The 26,648-nt window shown below is 40.4% G+C and overlaps 1 protein-coding gene across 4 annotated transcripts in view; it reads left to right on the forward strand.

Annotated features, from left to right (window-relative positions):
* The window catches only part of LOC126240314 (DNA topoisomerase 2-binding protein 1-A-like), a 308,035-nt gene that overhangs the window by 28,879 nt on the left and 252,508 nt on the right, over nucleotides 1-26,648 (forward strand). For 2 of the 4 annotated variants that reach the window (XM_049947915.1, XM_049947916.1), the window contains exon 2: nucleotides 22,164-22,303. In XM_049947915.1, coding sequence (XP_049803872.1) covers nucleotides 22,164-22,303 — 140 coding nt within the window. Of the gene's footprint in view, nucleotides 1-2,757; nucleotides 2,899-22,163; nucleotides 22,304-26,648 lie in introns of those variants that run through there. The other 2 variants (XM_049947917.1, XM_049947918.1) reach the window with 2 other exon arrangements.

Here is a 26,648-nt window from a genome sequence, read left to right on the forward strand (position 1 = left end):
CTCCGACATGAGGACCCACCTTGGTGTTGCTGTGGCTTACAAATGATGGTTGTCCACCTCTTACTGGACTGCCCACTTTTAGCCGCTCTGCAGCGGACTTTTAACTTTCCCAGCACCCTACCTTCAGTGTTAGGTGATAGTGCCTCAACAGCGGCTTTAGTTTTACATTTTATTTGTGAGGCTGGGTTTTATCACTTGATCTAAGTTTTAGTGCATGTGCATGTCCTTTTTCCTTCTGTGTCCTGCACCCTAGTGCTTTTAGGGTGGAAGTTATAATGTGTTGCAGAGTGGCTGGTGGCTTTTCTCCTTTTTATTCTCATGGTCAGCCAGCCATGGTAATCTGCTTCGTTTTGATCTCTTCTACATGTTTCTTGCATCTCTGTGGTTTTCTTGTCCGATTTTGTCCATTTTTAGTGTTTGTTGCTCTTCTGTCATTCTTGTGGTTTCCTTCTTTCTTCCACCTGTGTTTTGTATGTCTCGATTATTTTACTCCCACCCTTGTGTAATTATTTTAATTGGAACGAGGGACCGATGACCTAGCAGTTTGGTGCCTTTCCCCCCCCCCCCTCCCCCCTCTCCTCCTCCCTCTTTTAAACCAAACAACCAATCCCATGTGTGTGGAATATATTTAATTTTTATTGGGATTAGTGATCTGTTTCTGTATGTGCACGCTTTCTAGCTTTTAAGTCAGTCTCTCTCTCTGTCTCTCTCTTTTTTTTTTAAAAAAAAAGATTTGGCTATGTGTTCGATCTGAAATTCTCCTAGGTTTGTATTTGTGAGTTGTAACATTTCCTGTGTTTTTGGCAGTTACTTAAAATATGCGGATGTTAATTTGAGGTTGAAGTCTCTGCATAGGTGTGTTAGTCATTCCCCAGTTTTGTTTGTTCTTTGTGAGCTAGATACTCTGTTTCCCTGCACTATCTGTTTTTTCCAGTATGGGCATTGAAGTACCCTTACATTGGATAGTTCATTACAGGGGTCCCCAGCAGCTTTCAAATTTTTTCTGGTTCTTTTAGTGTCTGCATTTATTGCAGTATGACAATTTATTAGTGTAATGTATGTTTGTGCATCACTTGATGAGTAAAAATCTTCGAATGAATTTACTATTGTCCTACTTACAATGAATCCTGTTGCCAGGTGTGGCCAGTGCCTTTTCCAGTTGGAGTCCAGCTTTTCTTGCCTTTGATAATCCTATATCTCTCTGATTCTATAACGTCATCAGTGTATACAGTTTCTTGAAGAGCTATGAGGCGTATTTGGTATTTGTCTGATACTTAAATTAGTTGTTCTAGTCCTTAGTGTTTTCAAAAGTGATTTTATGTTTAGGGTGCCAAAGTAGTATTTCTCTTTTGTTCTTAATTTCATATAAAGCTTCCAGAACACTGACTGTATCACATTTCATGTTTTCTGGGCTTCCCAGAATCGGACGGCTGCTTTCTGAAACAGTTTTTCTGTTTTAGATTATCTCCTGTGGTCCTTGCATATGGAGATATTTATATCACATACAAAAAAAAATTGCTGTTCTTGTTGGGGAGTGGGTCTGTGCCAATTCACATTTGAAACTTGAGATTCTGAGTCTCAGAGCACTATTTCAACTGCCCAGACATGTGGTACAGATGCTGAACAAATATCACGTGATCCGGTTACAGCCACATTTGGATTTTAATATGTTGCTTTTATATTATCTCTAAAAATGGTTTGGCAATTATCTTGCACCAGCGCTCTTCATCTCCTCCACTGCTGTTGAGGTCTCGCTGTGCTTAGGTGTTCACTGTGCCACTGGCAAGGGGCCCTCACAGGGAACTATCACCTGGGCCAGGTGAACTAGGGATGGCTGTTGATATACTTTCCGGGATATGAGGTCGTGGTCCAAGAACTTTTCTGCTCCTTACGTTTCGTCCAGAACTGCGCTGGACTTCCTCAGAGGAGCTGCTCCGCTGAGTCTTGCCGACCAGTCGGCAAGACTCAGCGGAGCAGCGCCTCTGAGGAAGTCCAGCGCAGTTCTGGACGAAACGTAAGGAGCAGAAAAGTTCTTGGACCACGACCTCATATCCCGGAAAGTATATAAACAGCCATGTCACCCGGTCGTGAAAGCCTTCATTCTACAATCAGAACTAGGGATGACTGTTGCCATTGAAACAACCAGTTTTTGCTTATATCCCCCTCCCTCCCTGATGCCAGTTTAACCTGAGTGTTGAAACCACTCATAATAACCAGTTTCTGGAAAGACAGATTTTTTGTTTTTATTCCTGTTATTTCCTGTAATAAATGTAGAAATTGGCTCAGTCAGTTTCAAGATACGTATATCAGAATACTAAACTAGGCAAATAAAAAGAAAACAGTTCATCTACAATTTGCTGCCTTTCTTGAAAAGTGATAGCTGGCTGAATACTACAAAAAAATCATTAGTATTCTCTTAATTGATTCTAAATTTTTGAAACTGTGCTCAAAAATCATGTTGTAATCAAGGATCCTACCACTATTTGGACATTAGAAATAGTCAATGCTAAATGGTGAAAACAGAGGTTGAAGAACTCTTTTTTTTGTGTTAATTCGTCTGTTTTCAAGGGCTACAAACAGATAAAGGCCTGTCATGTAGACACAGGCAACAGATCAGCTACTTTGTTTTTATTGAAAAACAGTGAATGAATTGTTAAATTTTCTCCTTAGTTTGTTGTGGCTCCTCCTGTTCTTAATCTTTTAAAAGCAATGGAGCATTGTACTTGATTGGTGCCACAGTTTGTAAAATATTTCCAGACTAGGGATGGTGCCGTTTTATAATACAGCTGGTGTCTGATGACGACAGTGTGAAACTACCATACGGAGCAAATGGGGGCAAGTCTCACACACTGCAATGTACACGCATACCATCCAGCGGGTCACACTGCATAGTAGCAGGTACATTAATGTTGCAGCACTGCTGTACCAATTCTCATGCCGTGTTTGTTGCTTGCTTCAGTCGGCATAGTTATTAAAATAGCACTGATCGCTTTTCGCATTTCTGTAATAACGCAATATTTCAAAGCAATGAAAATTTTATGAAAAAAATGGCTGGTGTTTTTTAAAGGCTTATTTGAAAACCAAACATTTTAACACTGCTGGTGTGGCTAATTGGTATTTCAGTTTTTTTATCAGTTATGAATAAAAATAAAAAAAAATGCTATAACAGAAACCAAACAAATACTAAAATAATACTGGTATCAGTTTTAACTGGTCCGATTTTCCCACACTTAAAGTGAACTAAGATTTCTTTTACGGGTTGTTATTTCTCTTCCTCCTCCTCTCTCAACCAAGGCTGGGAACGACTATTTGTTTATTTTTTTCTGAAGCGTATCCTGGATTATAAGACAGCGTGAGGTCTTCAGGTAGAAAGACAGAGTTGAATAGCACATGATGGGACATAATGTTATCATGAAATAATTACTCTGACTGTAACTGTCAGAAGCTGAGTATTACCTTGTGGTATTTAGGTTATGTTCAAATTGTTCTCATTACTATTTTGACACTTGGAAGCTCCAGTTAGAAGTTATAGAGTAGAATCTGATGACATGCTATGTTGTGTTGGTCTAATGTTCCTTCAGAAGTCCAGAAGATTGCCACACATGTAGGATCTCCAGCCAAGTACCTTTATGTCACTGAAGAGTTACATACTGACTACAGTTTTCAGTTGGCAGGGAAGATAGTGTATCTTTTATGTGTAATGGTGTCAGGGGCGTGGATGCAATTATTAGCCAGAATGGATGTTTCCGCCTCAGAATGGCTTGTGAAGGAGCTGAGAGTTGTGTGCTGCCAGTACCATGGCGAGTGTGGAATCAGTAGAGGTCATGCAATAATAACATTCTTTACTCTGCAAGCCTTACATACAGAGGGGTGTGTGTGTGTGTGTGTGTGTGTGTGTGTGTGTGTGTGTGTGTGTGTGTGTGTGTGTGTCATCCTTTGGTGGCATCGCCTCAGGGCTTGGTACCATCATGTAAAGTGGCAGCACTTAAGCCCGTGCTGATAATGCTGCTCGGCAAATGTGAAGCTGCTCAGTCCCACATAGGATTGTCTCTGTAGTCAGAAGTTCCAGAACCAGTATAGTATTAATTACAGGTATTGCCAGGGGCTCAGCAGCGGGTATTTGTAGACCCTTTGCCCAGCTATGTTATGACAGCACGCTGCCTTCATTTATGTGTGTGACCGTGGCAGTTCAGAGTTGTTCCATGGCAAGTGGAAATTCAACCTACCACTGCAGCGGACTGTGGTCTCACGCGTGATGTGCCACCAGTATTATCGCATCTGGCAGCAGGATTTTGTAGCCAGCTCGCCTGTCCACCCACCCCTCAATGGGCTGTGAAGTCTGGTCTGTGGTTGTTGCCGCAACTTATAGTAGCTTCTTTCAGGGCTGGCTTGTCACAATTGGAGTGTATAATGATCAATAAAATGTTAATATCTGAAGTGTGATTGTCCCCATTCAGGAGTCTTGTGATGAGGTACTTTACATACCACTATTTTTTTTCATTTACACAACTATCTTTCCATAACAGCTTTGCTTCTCTCACTTTAGAACTGGTTAGTGTGGACTCATCATCATTTAAGAGTGATTATGCCATTCAGTGTTCAGTCTGGAGCATAGTCCCCCTTATAAAATTCCTCCATGATCCCTTATTCAGTGCTAACATTGGTGCCTCTTCTGATGTTAAGCCTATTACTTCAAAATCATTCTTAACCGAATCCAGGTACCTTCTCCTTGGTCTGCCCCGACTCCTCCTACCATCTATTGCTGAACTCATGAGTCTCTTGGGTAACTTTGCTTCTCCCATGCGTGTAACATGACCCCACCATCTAAGCCTGTTCACCCTGACTGCTGCATCTATAGAGTTCATTCCCAGTTTTTCTTTGATTTCTTCATTGTGGACACCCTCCTGCCATTGTTCCCATCTACTATTACCTGCAATCATCCTAGCTACTTTCATATCCGTAACCTCAACCTTGTTAAGGTATCCTGAATCCACCCAGCTTTCGCTCCCATACAACAAAGTTGGTCGAAAGACTGAACGGTGCACAGATAATTTAGTCTTGGTACTGACTTCCTTCTTGCAGAAGAGAGTAGATCGTAGCTGAGCACTCACTGCATTAGCTTTGCTTCACATCGCTTCCAGTTCTTTCACTATGTTGCCATCCTGTGAGAATATGCATTCTAAGTACTTGAAACCATCCACCTGTTCTAGCTTTGTTCCTCCTATTTGGCACCAAATCCGTTTATATCTCTTTCCCACTGACATTACTTTCGTTTTGGAGATGCTAATCTTCATACCAAAGTCCTTACATTTCTGATCTAGCTCTGAAATATTACTTTGCAAACTTTCAATCAAATCTGGACTATCCAAAACAATTATTCTGAAGCTGAGCCAGATAGTTGAAAGTGTTACAGATAAAGGCAAACTGCTGCTGTCACTGATCCCATATTCCTTCCATTTCAACCAACAGTCATCTGTCATCATAGTTTTTATGTCCTCTGACCCAACTTCCTCATAATAATCTGCCACATGGTATGTACGTCAGTTGTGCAATCAGGACAAATGCTACAGATGAGTCTGCATTCATGATGGCTCGCTAAGAAAAACTGTTTTAATCCATTGTAACAAGCTAATTATTTTACCAGGGGATTCAGTAGGCCGCACTCAAATTGAAGCAACTGACAGAAATGGTTGAAATATGGATAATTTTGGAATAAGAACTTACGGTCTTGGAAGTCCTCCTGAGGCAGTGATAGTTGTAAAATGTCAGGAACAAAGTCAGTCAATGCATGTATGCCATTAAGTTCAGCAAACATAGTGTACTGTTTCTGTGTACATACATGTGCTTACCATTAAGCGTATTCTGCTGTTGTCATATCGTTAAGATCTTGTGTATAAGTTGTTGCGTATGTACATCTGGTTTTTATTCGTGTGCTTAAAGACAAGTGGATTGATTACATTTCAGTGCTGCTGTGGATTGGTGGTCTACACTGTGGCATTGCTGGAAGTAACTGCAGTTTTTGTGATATGTACAGTGCTTTGCAAAATGGAATGGTATGCATCTACAGAACTGAGAGACACATATTTCCTGTATTGCAGAGCCACTGGCAGTGAATACAATGCTCAACACTTTTACCGCACTCAGTATCTGAACAGATGTTGACCACAGCTGTGAACTTTTCAAACCGTTCACCACCTGTTTGGGGAGACAGGAGCCTTACATTCAGTGTGTCACGCGAGCCACCCTTGCTTGATTATCTGGTATATGAAAGAACAGTCATCAAGCAGCATACATGCTTACACTGGTAACATACAGGGTGGCGCTGATTTGTTTCATGAATAACACATTTGTTGAATGAGATTTTCACTCTGCAGTGGAGTGTGCGCTGATATGAAACTTCCTGGCAGATTAAAACTGTGTGCCAGACTGAGACTTGAACTTGGGACCTTTGCCTTTCATGGGCAAGTGCTCTACCAACTGAGGCAAAGGCAAAGGTCCCGAGTTCGAGTCTCGGTCCGGCACACAGTTTTAATCTGCCAGGAAGTTTCAACACATTTGTTGTTGACAAGATTTGTAATTTATTGATGTAGAAGTAAAGAATACAGCTTGGAAATACAACCTAATGAATCACATGTGCAATATGACTGCTGTTTTTGTTTACAACTTCAAGTGGCACACGTGCATTTGTGACAACTATCTGACAAATCTTGTGGAATGGTGTGGCATAATGATACTGTGATGGTCCCAAGTTGCACTGCATTTTTGAGTTTTCTGTGGTACACCTCTTTAAGGGACCCCCAAAGGAAGAAGTCACATGGCTTAAAGTCTGGGCTGTGGGGCGGCCGTATTCCTCCTCCTGCATAATGTTATGGAAATCTGTTTGACAATACCCAAAGGCCAAGTCTTTTGCATAGGAAATCAAGCACAATGTTGGCAGTATGGGAGCATTCTCCATGCTGCACGAACCATTGTCTGCAGTGGAAGACATGAGGCCATGAGTTGAGGTAAGAACTGGTTTTGCAACGTGTGTAAATAGCGTTCACCGGTTACTGTAGCATTGAAGAAGAACGGGCCGCTGATTCCATGGCTTGACATCCCACACGCACACTTTCTCCCTTTAGGTGTCTTTTGTATGGATTATTCGTGGAGGTTCACGTGCCCAGAATTGAACATTCTGTTTGTTCACAACACCATTCACGTAAAAATAAGCTTTGTCAGAAAACCATATGTTGTGTTGCACTACCTCTTGGTCTTGCTCAATTGCCCACCTTGCAAACTGCAGTCTCCGCTCCTTATCTCTCCTAGTAAGCTTGTGTGCCAGTCATCTTGTATGGATACAAGCGAAGGTCAGATTGAATAATTCTTTGTACAGATCGGCTGGACATTCCTTACTGGGCACTGGCTCTTGTTGATTTACTCAGACTACGTTAAAACCACTCAAACTGCTTCAGTGTTTTGCGGCAAATGTACGGTACGTGCATGTGGCTGATGACACTCCAAAACAGACTCAGTACCTTCAAATTTTTGATGTAATCTGCGTATTGCCTGTGGGCTGGGAGCCCACAGTGTGCCGAAATGAGCATGACACCTTCACTGTGTCAATGTAACACAGTTCGCTGCCATGAACAGTAACACAATCTTTGTCATTTGTGTGACGGTCAACCGTCCTTTGTCTGCCATCTTGGCAAACTGAAATGGCGGACTCACGATGGAAGCAATGAACTTGCAACGACATCTGGCATAATTTCCTTGAACTGCGTAAAGTTGTTTGCACAATTTGAAAGTTAGTACCCCGATACTATACTTGTAGGATCAAAATTCAATCGGGCGACTTATCGTGTGCCACTCTGTAGATATCTCACAAAGTACTGTGTGGTGTGTGCTGCTTGAGAACCAGTTACATCTCTGTCATCACCAGTGAACTCAAAATTTAGGTGCAGTATAATCACCTGTGGGTTCGGGTTTTAGTGCAGATGATTTGGGAGACGGAATGGCAAAATCTCAGTACACACAACAAACTGCCATTAAGGGGACCGTGAATGTGTGGAAATCCTCGATGAGGGCCTCTCGCAGGGCCTCTGTGGTTCATTGCCAGCTCCGCTTTGGCAATGCCTGGGTGACCCACGGCTACCTCCTGCGCCATGAAGGCCCACCTCAGTGTCGGTGCAGCGCTTGGTTGACAGTGGCCCATATTCTTCTGCTCTGTCCTTAGGCTGCCCTGCGGCTTCATCTCCGGTTGCCGGACTCATTATTGTTGATTTTAGCAGACAATGCCTCATCGGCTGATTTGGTTTCACATTTCATCTGTGAGGGTGGGTTTGATCATTGGATCAGAGTTTTAGTGCATGTCCTTTGTCCATCTGTGTCCTCCGCCCCAGTGCTTTTAGGGTGGAGGTTTTAATGTGTTGCAGGGTGGCTGGCTTTTCCTTTTTATTTTTGTGGTCGGCCAGCCACCATTATCTGCTTCCTTGTTTTACTCTCTTCTAACTGTTTCTTGCATCTCTCTATTGTTTTCTTGTCCTCTTTTGTTCCTTTTAGTGTTCGTTGCATTTCCTTTGTTCTTGTGGTTTTTCCTTTCTTTCCGTTTTGTGTTATATGTCTCGTCTGTTTTATTCTCACACTTGTGGCATTGTTTTATTAGGAACAAGGGACCGATGACCTCATAGTTTGGTCCCTTTCCCCATCTTTTAAACCAACCGTGGTGCAGATCGCTCTACGCTGCTGCAGCTCTTCAGAGCCCTTGTTCAATCCCGCCTTGACTATGGGATTCTGGTTTATGGTTCGGCGGCGCCTTCAGCGTTGCGTTTACTGGACCCAGTGCACCACTGTGGCATTGTCCTAGCGGTAGGAGCTTTTAGGAAGAGTCTGTAATGGTACTGTGACTACCGCACCTCCGCCAATACAAAGATATAATTTACGATCGCGCACGCAGAAGAGCGCTGCGCCAGCGACCAATTTTTATAAATAATTTTGTACGTCTTTTACTTTTTGCGTAGGTTTTTTGTTTTTAACAACTAATTGATCACACACTCTCTCTTGTCTTCGTACGAAAGACGTGTATTTTTCGGCGATATGTTGAATGTGCTTTTGGGTGGAAATTAAAATTATATTACAAAGCGAGGTTGTTTCAATAGTGATTCGAGGTGGTTATCGCCAAATTTGTAAATTGATCATAACAGTGACAACTTGAAGAAGTTTTCAACAGACGGATAAAAGTGAAAGACGGGTCGTCCTACAAGAGAAAATAGGAGGACAGCCATGAAGACTGTATTGTAATTAATACTGCGTATCTAACAAGATTATAAGGTAAATTTCAATTAGTTTCTGATGCTATTTCCGTACAGTCGCTTTTTGTAGTGTTGCCGACCCGGTCTGCCATGCACGGTCAAATTACAGCATGATCTCAATCAATAATACGAAGTCCGCCTTATCCGTAACTGAAATCACCAAAATTCAAAACCCAATCAGATTTTCTATTTTATATTTTCACGGCAGAACCCCGAGGAAAAGGAAACACTAAAAGTCCAGTGACCTGCGTCCTTGTGGAAGCCGGAATGCTGCCATTGCAGGTTAGGCGTGCACAACTGCTGGCCAGTTACATAGCACACGTTTGTAGTTCTCCTGCGCATCCGAATCACCATCTCCTTTTCCCACCCATGGCGGTTCATCTCCCGCATCTGCAGCCCAGCTCAGGGCTTCCTCCCAATTGCAGTTTGTGTCAGATCCCTTCTTTCTGATCTGGAGTACTTGCCTTTACCACCTATACTTGAAGTCCATTCACGTACACCTCCATGGCGTAGACGTATGCCGCAGCTTTGCCTGGACCTTTCACATGGTCCTAAGGACTCAGTGAACCCTGCGGCTCTCCACTGCCACTTCCACTCAATTCTTGACAAGTACCGAGGCCACGAAGTGGTTTACACAAACGGCTCGATGGCTGATGCTCACGTCGGCTATGCCTATGTCAATGTAGGACATATTGCACAGCATTCCTTGCCCGATGGCCGCAGTGTTTTCACTGCCGAGATGGTGGCTATATCTCATACTATTGAGCACATCCAATTATGCCCTGGGGAGGTGTTTCTTTTGTGTACTGACTCCTTGATCAGTCTACAAGCTGTTGACCAGTGCTACCCTCATCATCCTTTGACAGTGACCATCCAGGAGTCCATCTATACCCTGGAACGGTCCGGTCGTTCAGTGGTGTTTGTCAGGACCCCAGGTCATATCGGAATCCCAGGCAATGAACTTGCCAACAGGCTATGCGGAAACTGCTTTTGGGGATCGACTTCTCTGCAACTGACCTGCGTTCAGTACTACACCGCAAGATTTTGCGGCTTAAGGAGACGAAATGGCATAACCTAAGCATGCACAACAAACTGCGTGCCATTAAGGAGATTACGGATATGTGGCGGTCCTCCATGTGGGCCTCTCACAGGGATTCTGTGGTTCTCTGCTGGCTCCGCATTGGCCATCCTTGGGTGACACACGGCTACCTCCTGCGCTGTGATGACCCACCTCAGTGTTGGTGCGGTGCCTAGCTGACAGTGGCTCATATCTTGGTGAGCTGCCCTTCTTTGGCTGCCCTGTAAACGGACTCTTCAGTAACCGGACTCGTTGCCATTAATTTTAGCTGACAACGCCTCATCGGCTAATTTAGTTTTACGTTTTATACATGATGGTGGGTTTTATCATTCTGTATAAGTTTTAGCACGTGTCCATTGTCCCTTTGTGTTCTCCACTCTAATGCTTTTAGGGTGGATGTTTTAATGTGTCGCAAAGTGGCTGGCTTCCCCCCCCCCCCCCCCCCCCCCTCTTGTGGTCGGCCAGCCATGTAATCTACTCTCTTGTTTTTATCCCTTCTACCTGTTTCTTGCTTCTCTCCATGGTTTTCTTTTCCTGTTTTTGTCCATAGTAGTGTTGGTTGTCCTTCTGTCATTCTTCTGGTTCTTCGTTTCTCTTGTTATTGTGCTATAAATCTCCTTTCTTTTCTTCTTTCCATTGTGTAATTATTTTACTGGGAACAAGGGACCGATGACCTTGCAGTTTGGTCCCTTCCCCCTTCTTTTAAGCCTACCTAGTTTTCATACCATTCCACTATGGCCTGCTGAAATCTTTCTGGTGTGTCAGCGACCAGTACTATATATATCTGCATAGAGCAGTGTTTGCATGTAGACTGGCCGTAGTCTCCACATTCCAAGCTTTGTTCTGTGGGTTTGACACTTGCATATTTTTGTTACTTCATCCAGTTGTTAAAGATGAAGGGACTGACATTATCACCTTGCTTGGCTCCTTTCTCCATTGAGTTATCTTGATTTGTCTCCACCAGTAAGAACCACTCACATTGGTTGATCATACACACACTTCACGGTATTTGTCAATTTCATTGGTACCCTCTTTGCAACGAGTGCTTCCAGATATACCGTCTTAGCATGGAATCAAATGCAGCTTTAAGACTGAAAAATGTGAGATAAAGTTCCCAGTTCTTGGCTATACTTTCCTCCATGATAGCTCGTGTAGTGTAGATGTGATCTTTTCTCTAGCATTTTTGCCTAATAGCAGCTTGCTCCTCCTCCATATCCACTTCCACAGCACTTCTTGGTTGCCTCTCCAATACTGACTTTCTGATCTGTAAGCTATTCAGCAAATGTTCCCAGCAGATAGGATAGTTCAGATAGTCCAGGATGCTACCCACCTTTGTGCATAGACAGAAGAAAGAGGTGACCCTCTTAGACACATGGGAATCGAGGTGAATGAGAAAGCTGCTGCAGTCTGCCAGGAAAATTCCACAGGCGTGTCATGAGGTGGCAGTACATTGGCTGATTAGGGAAGTCAGTGTCTGGAAGAAGTAACCCATAAGAAGCTGTGGTCAGTCAGACTGACTATTAAATCATGGCATACATTCTTTAGAACTCTAAGAAAGGCCAAAATGGACTTCACGTGCCTTTGCATTGGCTTCAGATTGGAATAAATAATAATAATAATAATAATAATAATAATAATATATACCCCGTGGAGGCCAGGGAAAAGAATAGGCCTCCCGTATGTTCTGCCAGTCGTAAAAGGCGACGAAAAGTACAAATTACTAATAGGGCTAACCCACCTTTTAGTGTGATTAGTTGGTTCAGGACAGAACTAATGAAGCCTCGGACAAGCGCTGTCATGGTCGGGGACTACGCTTGAACCCTATGCCCGTCCACAATGGTAACGACACTGCTAGCCACAAGGAAAATGATTTAAATCCAAATAGAGGTGTTTTGCAGGATATGCTTCCTGCAACCACTCTAGAAGGAAAACAAAGACAGAGGATGAGATGGTCAGATGAAGTTAACCGACACCTCATGTTCTGTTATTACCAAGCAACAAACTTAGGAACCAACACAACTGGATACAGATCACAAGTATACACAACATTTATTACCAGATACCCAGAATTAAAATTTTTAACAGAACGACGACTAGCTGATCAGATCCGTGTAATAATAAAAAATAACCGGATACCCCAGTCAGAATTAGAAAAAATCAAACAACAAGTACAACAAATACTGGAACAAAATAATGTGCAATCAGAAGAAGAAGAAAATACACTAATGGACTCAAACATCCCAGAGCAAACAAACAAAGAACAACACGCATCAATTAAACAATCAGAGGAAAACGAAATCTTGATACAGCCACCAGAACAGGCACAAATAGAACACGAAGTGACACACATGTTAGATATAGAAGAAAAATTTCAGCTGACATATATAGAATACAAATACACAAATACAGACATTAGACCATTCTTGCATAGACCCCCAAATAACCCACAAGTCGAAACAACAATAACAACTATCAACACAATCATACACAACAAAATAAATGAAAACACAACTATGGAAGAGTTAAAACTACTGGTTTATATAGGAGCACTCACTACACTAAATATACACAATAGGCAGAGATCAGAACCAACCAACACACAGAAAAAAACCACAAAGCCAGCATGGCAACACAGGCTACAGATCAGAATAGAAAAACTGAGAAAAGACATTGGACAGCTAACACAATTTATAAGAAACGAAATATCAGACAAAAAACGAAAAAGGTTAGGTAAAATCTCACAACAAGAAGCGGTAGAGCAATTAGATGAAAAGAAGCAGAAATTACAAGCATTGGCCAAACGACTTAGGAGATACAAAAAAAAGTGAAAATAGAAGGAAACAAAACCAAACATTCAACACAAACCAAAAGAAATTTTACCAGACAATAGATAACACACACATTAAAATAGACAATCCACCAAACATAACAGACATGGAACACTTCTGGAGCAACATATGGTCAAATCCGGTACAACATAACAGGCATGCACGGTGGATACAAGCAGAAACAGACACATACAAGATGATACCACAAATGCCTGAAGTGATAATTTTGCAACATGAAGTCAGCCGAGCAATTAATTCTACGCACGATTGGAAAGCCCCTGTGAAAGATAAAATAGCAAATTTCTGGCTAAAGAAGTTCACCTCAACACATTCACATCTAACTAAATTATTTAACAGTTACATTGCAGACCCATACACATTCCCTGATACTCACACATGGAATAACTTATCTGAAACCTAAAGATCAAGCAGACACAGCAAACCCAGGTAAATATCGCCCCATGACATGCCTACCAACAATATACAAAATATTAACTTCAGTAATTACACAGAAATTAATGACACATACAACACAGAACAAAATTATAAATGAAGAACAAAAACGCTGTTGCAAAGGAGCACGAGGATGTAAAGAGCAACTGATAATAGATGCAGAGGTGACATATCAAGCTAAAACTAAACAAAGGTCTCTACACTACGCATACATTGATTACCAAAATTCTTTTGATAGTGTACCCCACTCATGGTTACTACAAATATTGGAAATATACAAAGTAGATCCTAAATTGATACAGTTCCTACACATAGTAATGAAAAATTGGAAAACCACACTCAATATCCAAATAAGTTCAAATAATATCACATCACAGCCAATACAGATTAAGCGTGGTATATACCAAGGAGACTCATTAAGTCCTTTCTGGTTCTGCCTTGCTCTGAACCCACTATCCAACATGCTAAATAATACAAATTATGGCTATAATATTACTGGAACATACCCACACAAAATCACCCATTTGCTATACATGGATGATCTAAAACTACTGGCAGCAACAAATCAACAACTCAACCAATTACTAAAGATAACAGACGTATTCAGCAATGATATAAATGTGGCTTTTGGAACAGACAAATGTCAGAAAAATAGCATAGTCAAGGGAAAACACACTAAACAAGAAGATTACATATTGGATAACCACAGCGACTGCATAGAAGCGATGGAAAAAACAGATGCCTATAAATATCTTGGATACAGACAAAAAATAGGAGTAGATAATACAAATATTAAAGAAGAACTAAAAGAAAAATATAGACAAAGACTAACAAAAATAATGAAAACAGAATTGACAGCAAGAAACAAGACCAAAGCTATAAATACTTATGCCATACCAATATTGACCTACTCATTTGGAGTAGTGAAATGGAGTAACACAGACCTAGAAGCACTCAACACACTTACACGATGACAATGCCACAAATATAGAATACATCACATACATTCAGCAACTGAAAGATTCACATTAAGCAGAAAGGAAGGAGGAAGGGGATTTATCGACATAAAAAATCTACATTAAGGACAGGTAGACAATTTAAGAAAATTCTTTATAGAACGAGCAGAAACTAGCAAACTACACAAAACAATCACTCATATAAATACATCGGCTACACCATTGCAATTTCATATCCACTTCTACAACCCTTTAGATCACATAACATCAACAGATACAAAGAAAGTAAATTGGGAAAAGAAAACACTACATGGCAAGCACCCGTATCATCTAACACAGCCACACATCGATCAAGACGCATCCAACACTTGGCTAAGAAAAGGCAATGTATACAGTGAGACGGAAGGATTCATGATTGCAATACAGGATCAAACAATAAACACCAGATATTACAGCAAGCACATTATTAAAGATCCCAATACCACAACAGATAAATGCAGACTTTGCAAACAACAAATAGAAACAGTAGATCACATCACAAGCAGATGTACAATACTAGCAAATACAGAATACACCAGAAGACATGACAATGTAGCAAAAATAATACATAAACTACTTGCCATACAACATAAACTAATAAAACAACACGTTCCCACATACAAGTATGCACCACAAAATGTACTGGAGAATGATTAATACAAATTATACTGTAACAGAACCATTATAACAGATAAAACAACACCTCATAACAAACCTGACATCATACTCACCAATAAAAAGAAGAAATTAACACGAAATATCCATACCCAATACAACAAATATACAGAAGAAAACAGGAGAAAAAATTGAAAAATACATCCAACTGGCTGAGGAAGTCAAGGACATGTGGCATCGGGATAAAGTTGACATTATACCAATTATACTATCAACTACAGGAGTCATACCACACAATATCCACCAGTACATCAATGCAATACAGCTACATCCAAACGTATATGTACATTTACAGAAATCTGTAATTATTGATACATGTTCAATTACCCGAAAGTTCCTAAATGCAATGTAACATATACCGTACAGTTAAAAGGAAGTCACGCTTGATCAAGGTCCGCGTCACTTTCCATTTTTAACCAGACATAACGTCTGAGACAGGAAAGAGAAATAATAATAATCTGCCCGTTCACATGCTTATCTCCTGTGGCGTGTGAAGATCCACTGGAATGCAGTGTTACGTGGTGTCACACTCTCGGTGCACCGTGCTTTAACATAATGTGTTTTGTATGCTAGTAGGAGGGAAGCCAGTAGCCGAACCCTCAATTTTAGCTGAGGACGAATCAATAACAATAAAACTGTTGACATTTTGTGTGACATCCCGAATCCTGTCCAGTTTAGTTGGACAAAGGTTTTAATGTGTTTTTGGATGGCTGCTTCATCCTGTTAGTTAAATGATCAACCAGCCATCAGAACAGCATACATTGTTTTATTAATACTATTAACATATGTTGACAGTATGAATAGCTGTACTGTAGATTGAGAGAGGGATGATCTAAGACTGTGGCTGTAGTTTGTCCCCTGCTGCTCATTTTGCTAGAGCAAGTACTTGTCAACCAGTACAATGGTCTCGAGAAAGATGCTGATGACCACACGGTCTGTTGCGCAACAATTTTAGATCCATCCATCCATCCAGTATAGGCTTCATAGACTACTGATGATAGATAAATATCACAGTCACAACTGTTCCCCTTCTTATGCATTGTCATTATTATGTTCTTCTATTTCTGTGGGATGCTGTTCTCCTCTCGCACTCTCTCTAACAGTAAAGTAAGTTCCTGTATGATTTTTTTGTCCTCTGTACTTGATTAGTTCCGGAGCTAACCCATCACATCCCACAGCTGGATGATGAAGACCTCACATCAAGTGACAGGAGAGAATGGAGAAACTGGGACAAAACAAGGGGGGGAAAATCATGACCATGAAGAGATTGTGCAACAATAAAGCAGAATGGAAGAAATTGATAGAGTAAGGGTATCCTGATGCTTGGAAGTATAAAGGTGATTGGAGATTAAGGGAGGGGGGGGGGGGGGGGGAGGAGGAGGAGGAAGAAGAAGAAGACTATTAAGTTCCTATTCCTAAGTTGTATTTCAACTTCTCTGTTAGCTCCTTCAATTTGTGTGTGGACTTTGAATCATCTTGTATTTTCATCTTGTATTTTATTCCATAGGACATTTGTGAGATTGATACATTCATATGTAGTGTTTCCCTCATTTTCCCCCTTCCATGGAACATATCATTATAGTGTATATTATTATTATTATTTCTTTACTTTCTCAGACGTTAAGTCTGGTTGAGAATGGAAAGTGACGCGGACCTTGATCAAGCGTCACTTCCTATTAACTGTACGGTATGTGTTATATTGCATTTAGGAACTTTCGGGTAATTGAACATGTATCAATAATTATGGATTTCTGTAGTTGTATATATGTGTTTGGATGTAGCTGTATTGCATTGATGTACTGGTGGATATTGTGTGGTATGACTCCTGTAGTTGATACTATAATTGGTATGATGTCAACTTTATCCTGATGCCACATGTCTTTGACTTCCTCAGCCAGTTGGATGTACTTTTCAATTTTTTCTCCTGTTTTCTTTTGTATATTTGTTGTATTGGGTATGGATTTTTCGATTAGTTGTGTTAATTTCTTCTTTTTATTGGTGAGTATGATGTCAGGTTTGTTATGTGGCGTTGTTTTATCTGTTATAATGGTTCTGTTCCAGTATAATTTGTATTCATCATTCTCCAGTACATTTTGTGGTGCATACTTGTACGTAGGAACTTGTTGTTTTAAAAGTTTATGTTGTAAGGCAAGCTGTTGATGTATTATTTTTGCGACATTGTCATGTCTTCTGGGGTATTCTGTATTTGCTAGTATTGTACATCCGCTTGTGATGTGATCTACTGTTTCTATTTGTTGTTTACAAAGTCTGCATTTATCTGTTGTGGTATTGGGATCTTTAATAATATGCTTGCTGTAATACCTGGTGTTTATTGTTTGATCCTGTATTGCAATCATGAATCCTTCTGTCTCACTGTATATATTGCCTTTTCTTAGCCATGTGTTGGATGCGTCTTGATCGATGTGTGGCTGTGTTAGATGATACGGGTGCTTGCCATGAAGTGTTTTCTTTTTCCAATTTACTTTCTTCGTATCTGTTGATGTTATGTGGTCTAAAGGGTTGTAGAGGTGGTTATGAAATTGTAGTAGTGTAGCCGATGTATTTATATGAGTGATTGCTTTGTGTATTTTGCTAGTTTCTGCTCGTTCTATAAAGAATTTTCTTAAATTGTGTACCTGTCCATAATGTAGGTTTTTTATATCGATAAATCCCCTTCCTCCTTCCTTTCTGCTTAATGTGAATCTTTCTGTTGCTGAATGTATGTGATGTATTCTATATTTGTGGCATTGTGATCGTGTAAGTGTATTGAGTGCTTCTAGGTCTGTGTTACTCCATTTCACTACTCCAAATGAGTAGGTCAATATTGGTATGGCATAAGTATTTATAGCTTTGGTCTTGTTTCTTGCTGTCAATTCTGTTTTCAGTATTTTTGTTAGTCTTTGTCTATATTTTTCTTTTAGTTCTTCTTTAATATTTGTATTATCTATTCCTATTTTTTGTCTGTATCCTAGATATTTATAGGCATCCGTTTTTTCCATCGCTTCTATGCAGTCGCTGTGGTTATCCAATATGTAATCTTCTTGTTTAGTGTGTTTTCCCTTGACTATGCTATTTTTCTTACATTTGTCTGTTCCAAAAGCCATACTTATATCATTGCTGAATACTTCTGTTATCTTCAGTAATTGGTTGAGTTGTTGATTTGTTGCTGCCAGTAGTTTTAGATCATCCATGTATAGCAAATGTGTGATTTTGTGTGGGTATGTTCCAGTAATATTGTATCCATAATTTGTATTATTTAGCATGTTGGATAGTGGGTTCAGAGCAAGGCAGAACCAGAAAGGACTTAATGAGTCTCCTTGGTATATTCCACGCTTAATCTGTATTGGCTGTGATGTGATATTATTTGAATTTGTTTGGATATTAAGTGTGGTTTTCCAATTTTTCATTACTATGTTTAGGAACTGTATCAATTTAGGATCTACTTTGTATATTTCCAATATTTGTAGTAACCATGAGTGAGGTACACTATCAAAAGCTTTTTGGTAATCAATGTATGCGTAGTGTAGCGACCTTTGTTTAGTTTTAGCTTGATATGTCACCTCTGCATCTATTATCAGTTGCTCTTTACATCCTCGTGCTCCTTTGCAACAGCCTTCTTCTTCTTCTTCTTCTTCTTCTTCTTCTTCTTCTTATTATTATTATTATTATTATTATTATTACACTCCTGGAAATTGAAATAAGAACACAGTGAATTCATTGTCCCAGGAAGGGGAAACTTTATTGACACATTCCTGGGGTCAGATACATCACATGATCACACTGACAGAACCACAGGCACATAGACACAGGCAACAGAGCATGCACAATGTCGGCACTAGTACAGTGTATATCCACCTTTCGCAGCAATGCAGGCTGCTATTCTCCCATGGAGACGATCGTAGAGATGCTGGATGTAGTCCTGTGGAACGGCTTGCCATGCCATTTCCACCTGGCGCCTCAGTTGGACTAGCGTTCGTGCTGGACGTGCAGACCGCGTGAGACGACGCTTCATCCAGTCCCAAACATGCTCAATGGGGGACAGATCCGGAGATCTTGCTGGCCAGGGTAGTTGACTTACACCTTCTAGAGCACGTTGGGTGGCACGGGATACATGCGGACGTGCATTGTCCTGTTGGAACAGCAAGTTCCCTTGCCGGTCTAGGAATGGTAGAACGATGGGTTCGATGACGGTTTGGATGTACCGTGCACTATACAGTGTCCCCTCGACGATCACCAGTGGTGTACGGCCAGTGTAGGAGATCGCTCCCCACACCATGCCGCCGGGTGTTGGCCCTGTGTGCCTCGGTCGTATGCAGTCCTGATTGTGGCGCTCACCTGCACGGCGCCAAACACGCATACGACCATCATTGGCACCAAGGCAGAAGCGACTCTCATCGCTGAAGACGACACGTCTCCATTCGTCCCTCCATTCACGCCTGTCGCGACACCACTGGAGGCGGGCTGCACGATGTTGGGGCATGAGCGGAAGACGGCCTAACGGTGTGCGGGACCGTAGCCCAGCTTCATGGAGACGGTTGCGAATGGTCCTCGCCGATACCCCAGGAGCAACAGTGTCCCTAATTTGCTGGGAAGTGGCGGTGCAGTCCCCTACGGCACTGCGTAGGATCCTACGGTCTTGGCGTGCATCCGTGCGTCGCTGCGGTCCGGTCCCAGGTCGATGGGCACGTGCACCTTCTGCCGACCACTGGTGACAACATCGATGTACTGTGGATACCTCACGCCCCACGTGTTGAGCAATTCAGCGGTACGTCCACCCGGCCTCCCGCATGCCCACTATACGCCCTCGAACATACGGTTCACGTCCACGCTGTCGCGGCATGCTACCAGTGTTAAAGACTGCGATGGAGCTCCGTATGCCACGGCAAACTGGCTGACACTGACGGCGGCGGTGCACAAATGCTGCGCAGCTAGCACCATTCGACGGCCAACACCGCGGTTCCTGGTGTGTCCGCTGTGCCGTGCGTGTGATCATTGCTTGTACAGCCCTCTCGCAGTGTCCGGAGCAAGTATGGTGGGTCTGACACACCGGTGTCAATGTGTTCTTTTTTCCATTTCCAGGAGTGTATTATTGTTATTATTATTTCTTTCCTTTCTCAGACTTATTATTATTATTATTATTATTGGAGTGTCTGTAAGACATTAATTTCAAATTACATACATGGGGAGAAATTGATTACCACGAGCTATTGTTGGGAACTGCTCTGGCATAATAATGTAATGATTAGATTAAGTTAGATTGGTCTGTAGTGAGGAGGTCCTCCAGGATGTAGAACATGTCAGAAAAACAATAATACATGACAGATATTTACAACTGAAGCAAATAAGCTAATGTACATTCCACAGGTCCCAAGTGGACTGATCATAATTTTTTTAATGGACACTGTATTAAAGAATCATTTTACGAACACTCATTTACTAAGATTACATTAATGCACTGAATTTAAAATAAAAAAATGTTTTTATTTGTTTATAAGGTAATAAACATATAATAGAACTACTACAATACTTATTTACAATGAACACATTACTGCACTGAAATGGTGCAGACGTTAGACAGTAGTTACACACACACACAATGCTCTTTTAATTTGATTCTCAGTATTTAGTTTGACAATCGATACCACAATACCATTAACACGTCATGGCAGTAGAATGACACAAAAAATTTAACAACTTTTATAACCACTTTCAACCCATGTACTCTTTGGAGATTGATAACAAATCTTCACTGCTTTAAAACATTCTGACTAAAGTTCTAAATATTATGAAGCTTATTTTATCACTTCATTTTTATTTTGCCTAATGATTTGAGGAAAGCGTGGAACTCTGAAATTAAAGTAGCTGTTCAGAGCTAAAGTCATAAATCCTCGTTATAAGAGCATTGTACCTGAAATTACAATGCTTTAGTGGTTATCCATTAAATTATATTGGCAGATACTCGTGCAGAGTTTACCAAGAGAGAACCATTAAAGTCAGGCTTGAAAATGTTCATTTTGTCATTGATGTCTGTTACTGTATGTAATGAATGCTAGAGGTTGTACAGTATACAGAGTATCTGGCTTGATTCACCTAATTACAAAGTAGATGCACTACACTACCTGAAACCAGGATATAGATAATTGCTCATTGTCAGCAGATAAAACCTAAAAACTGTTTCCCCCTATACAGATAAGTGTAATTGTCTTTCTCAATGTATTCCCACTTCCCAGATGATCTACAGGTAAGCATTACAGAGAAAGGTTAAAAGAAATTAGCTGTAAAGGTTTTGTATAAAAAAAAAGTGAGCTTTGTCAAAGTACCATTTTGCCAACACAACCAAACTGTCGAACATTAACATATTATGGGCTTGGACGACACTACAGACCATTATACCACCACAACTAATACTTTGTATTCACATTTGTTGGCTTTGCCAACTCACAACTAAGTTGTCATGTTTCAGCCTAACTTATACCTCAAGCTATGCTACAGATCCACCTACCACCACAACCTATGTTCCGAAAAATATAGACATTAAAAATGTTGTCAGTTTTCTGTTTTCTCCCTGTTTGTGCTTGTGATATCACACACCACAACGTTATTACATCATGGGATACAGTCAACATCCAATATTGGTAATTAAATACTTTTCATTCCTGCCAAAATTAACTAAACTCTTAAAGACTTACACTTATTTTGAGGTTATCTAAAAAAATTACCTGTAAAGTTCCGTAGCATATAAATATTGGTATTTGCTTCACAGAGTGCCTCTGTAATAACTAACCAAAATTTATCATGCTTTCTTTCCCACACTCTGCATTGCTTTTCATCTGTTTTTCAATTTCAGAGCTGTGTTGAACAATCTCTACATCCAGAATGGATCACAGAAAACTCTTGTCTGAAGCTGACCCCTGTGAAGAAAGATGTTTTTGTCTTCTCAGAATTTGAGGGTGTCGCTTATGAACATTTGTGTAATAATAAATGTGTGTGAGTATAACAGAAATTACTAATTTTGAAGAGAAAGAAGAAACTCCATAATATGGTACCTTAGAAATCATATTGTTTTATGGCTTGCATGTAATAGAATTATGTGTAAGGTAATAGTGTTTTTGTCTCCATACAGTTAATGAAATTACAAAAAGAGGTAGGTGTTTTCTAGTATATCGCTTAACTGTGAACTCTACTGGATGCACCTATGCTGTCTGGAGGCATTATATCTAGTGTTTTATCTGTATTGTTTAATCTCCAATTAAACATAAAAAACTGGAAACGAATGTATTACGTTTAGAAAGAAAGTCTTGAAATTGGCAAGAAAGTTATCTTCTCTTGTCTAATAAGTTTGCGAAACTGAGGCAGTGTTTAGTGAAAATAATGTGACATGGTGGTTTGGTTGTATAAAAATGAAATGTTGCTTTATGTGTACTAACAGCAGCACTGTAACTAAGTACAATGTTCAAACAGTTGCCTGTGGAAAGGGGTTAGTTTGGTTTGCAGTGGAGAGTATGCACATATGTAATTATTCTACAATTCACAGAAATTTCATTTCAGTGATTTAAACAGTTGAACCACAGTGGCATTTGAACTTCAAAATATGGCTGTCTGGGTAGCACTGTGAATGATAACAAAACAATTAGCACCATTTTTGATTTCAGAGCTCTCTTTTTGTCAGCTTTGGCTTCTGTATGCTCATTTGGTCTCCTATTTGCAATTATGTGACTACTGGATCATGCTTGCAGTGTGGTATTTCATTGCAAATGAGTGGATGCCAGTGAATTCCTGTTTAAAATTGTACAAGTAATCAGATTTGTACGTCATCATTCAACTACTTTCATTGCTCACTGTTATATGCACTGATCTTGATCACCAATTCAAAGCTCTATACCTACTTTACACTAGTTGTTCCTCATTGGAAAAAAACAGCCAAGATATTTTCTGGACTGTCCCTACACAAAACTAGAACTGCCTGATTCTTGGCACATTAAACACTAGTTCTTATTGTTCTCACACACAACCATTTTACAAATTAGGGTACACGGGACTTCAATCTGTAAGGTCTAGGTTCAAATAGTGCTAACACTGTGTGTGTCAATCAGCCAAGAGTGTAAACAAATGAGAACTTAGGCTAGTGCAGGAGAAAACTGAAAGTTTCATAGAGGCCAATTACAGATATTTCAGTCAGTGTAATTAACTGTACACAAATACGTGCATTGCATGAAGAATGTTTGACGACTTACATTAATCACTTTCACGACCACTCTTGGCTGTGTCAGTATGTGACAGTTGACGTGTGTGTGTGTGTGTGTGTGTGTGTGTGTGTGTGTGTGTGTGTGTGTGTGTGTGTGTGAGAGAGATGATCGAATTGTGTTGTCTGTGTTGTGAAAGGAGTGTGTGTTGTGAAAGGAGTGATTACTAGTCAGTAGTACTTATTTCATCGACTATTTCTATTACACCTTTTCATCTCCTGTACTGATTCTCTACCTCCTGCATTCAGAAACACTGCCTTTCATTCTGTTACTGTGAACAGTTTGGAAGGGCGCTGCACGAAAAAGCAGCCCCATTCAGTCTTTAGAGATAACAGAATGAAAGGCAGTGCTTGTGAGTTTCCAAAGGTTTGCTGCAGACATTCAGTTGCATCTGTGTGTGGGGTTATATTTAATAGTTATTGAAAAAAATAATTGTTGGTACAGTATCATATTTAGCTACTTGGATGACTGCCTCGTAGGCTACACCAGAGTAAAAAGTACGTACATACAGGAATGTTTTTTATACAGATCAAAAGTGCACCTAAAATGGCAAAACACGAGATGTTGCCTACCCGCCTAAAACTGGACATCATGAGAAGGCTGGAGAAGAGTGAGAACTGAAACAATTTTGTAAGTGAATTTAATAGTGCATCTTCAACTATATAGGATATGAAAGAAAAAATCAACAGCTTGAAATATTTGTCGCAGTCTGCTTCTGTTAAAAATCTAGATGTTAGGCAGACTCCAAATAAGCATAGGTTAGGAACTACAGGTAGTTTTGTGTAGGTGGTTCGGTTCTAAGAGAGCAGAGGGACAGCCAATAAGAGGGTCATTGTTAATTGAAAAGACCAAATTTTTTCATGAGGAATTAGTTCTGTCCACAGATGATAGCTCTGAAATTGCATGAGTGATAAATTCTACAGCTGCTAATTAACTGGGTGCACTTTCAGCAGAAGTAGTTGACAAACAGATTGACATTGACAGACATTTGTATGAATTACTTGCTGAGTGACGATCTAGTAAAATTTTTACAGTCACAGGAGGTGCAAGAAACAGTGATGAAGAAGATAATTTTTGTCGAAAAAGACCTTAATCCAAGAAATAAGGTAGCATTTCCGTAAGGTTCCAGAGGACTCGGAAGAAAGTTTCACATAAATCATCATTGGTCCTTACATGTCCGACAAATTCCATGTCTTCAACGTCGTCGAGTATCTACTGTTCCTAAAGACAGTGATACCAATTAAAGTGCATCAAATTCTTGATAACAATTTTTATTAATTAGATTTTCCTTGCTCTTATTCAAGTAAGTGGTACTTATTTTATTCCTTAACTGACGTACAAAAATTATTTATACCATTAAAATTTTCTAGCACTTGGAGCTTTAAATTCTTTTAATAGGGCTGTACAGTATTCGACTTCAGTTTAATTTTGTTATTATAGAAAAGTAATAAAAGGGACATTAAATAAATAAAGCAACGAATGTTTTTTTAGTGATCAATTTAGGTTGAAAAAATGCAGAATTTGTCTTGGGACATCATGATATATTCTCACTTCACCCCTATAGTTTCATGACGTTCAGATAGGTGGCAGTGCTATACATAGCTTTCAGAATACTGTCTGTAATGGAGATGTGCTGCAACCAGAGTGCTGTCATTGAGTTTGTTTTGGTGGAAAACCAGAGCATCAAAGATATTCGTATGCACTTGCAGAATGTCTACCAAGATCTGACATTGAACAAAAGCAGTCAGTCATCGGGTGAGGCTTCTGTCATCATCAGAACAAGGTAGTGCAAACATGTCCAGCCAGCCACACACAGCTGTGAATTTTGCAGTGTTGGGCTTGGGTGTTCATCACAACAAAAATGGAAACACTCTTCTCCTTCTCAATGTCAACACAAGGTGTCACAAAAGTCTGCGCACCTGAGAGGAGCTCACAAAACTTCATTAGATTGTCCTTACTCTTCCCCCATGCAGCCCCGATCTTGCACCCTCTGATTGCCATCTTTTTGGCCCAATGAAAGGTGCACTTCATGGAAAGCAGTGCATGGATGATGGGCAGGTTACTGATGCAGTGAGACCCTGGCTCCGATGTCAGCCAGTTGAATGGTACCGTGCTGGGATGCAGGCCCTCCCAGTAAGCTGGCATAAGGCTGTCACATTGAATAAACATTATGTTGAAAATCGAATTTCATAGCCCAAAAGGTGGGGAATAATTGGTGCATTGGAATCTTGAATAAAACCAACCTGTTTTCAGAGATAAATGTATTGCATTGCTTATTGAACATACCTTGTTCATACTTTTAATTTTTTTAATACTCTAATAACTCCTGTTGTATTTGAAAAATAAGGTACTTGTTTTCATAAATTAAGACTACAGGTTTTGCTTTTTTATTGTTTTATTTTTAACCACATTTTTAAAAATGACCTTGATAACCCACCATATTTAGTAATCCAGCATTAACTGATCCCTGAGCATGCTGGATTAACAAGCTCTGCTGTACTGTCTTGCAACTCAACCAAACTTCTGAAATCTTAATAATTTTGATCACTGTGCTATAACAGGAGAAAAAGAGAGAACTTAAGACTTAAGTAAAAGTGTCATAAGTTGTAGAGAGATATAATGGACAGGTAGGCAGCTGCACTCTAACAAGAATGGGATAAGGAAGGCATAACAGAAGTTTGAAACATGACAAAGAGAATGTGAATCGCAGAAGGCAGCTATTTGTCTTCTGTCAGTTCGTCTATCCTTCCAGAAAATTCTAAAGCTGGATTTATTTGACTGAGATTCAGCTCTTCTGTACCCATTCTCCCCCCTGCGGGTCCGGGGTAAGAATAGGCCCAAGGTATTCCTGTCTGTCGTAAGAGGCGACTAAAAGGAGTTTCAACTGTTTCGGCCTTCCATGTGATGGTCCCCCTTGGGGTTTGACCTCCATTTTTCAAAATTCTACAGAAGTACGAGCCTTTTGGGGAAGGACACCTTACGTGGTGTATCACTGGTCCTCCGTGCACTAAGACCTTGGCACTCAGCATTGTAACGGCGTTGTAACCATACCCACTATTCCTCAAATTGGGCCTAAACGCCTGATGGGT

Source organism: Schistocerca nitens, chromosome 1 (assembly GCF_023898315.1).
Source record: "Schistocerca nitens isolate TAMUIC-IGC-003100 chromosome 1, iqSchNite1.1, whole genome shotgun sequence".
Lineage (NCBI taxonomy): Eukaryota > Metazoa > Arthropoda > Insecta > Orthoptera > Acrididae > Schistocerca > Schistocerca nitens.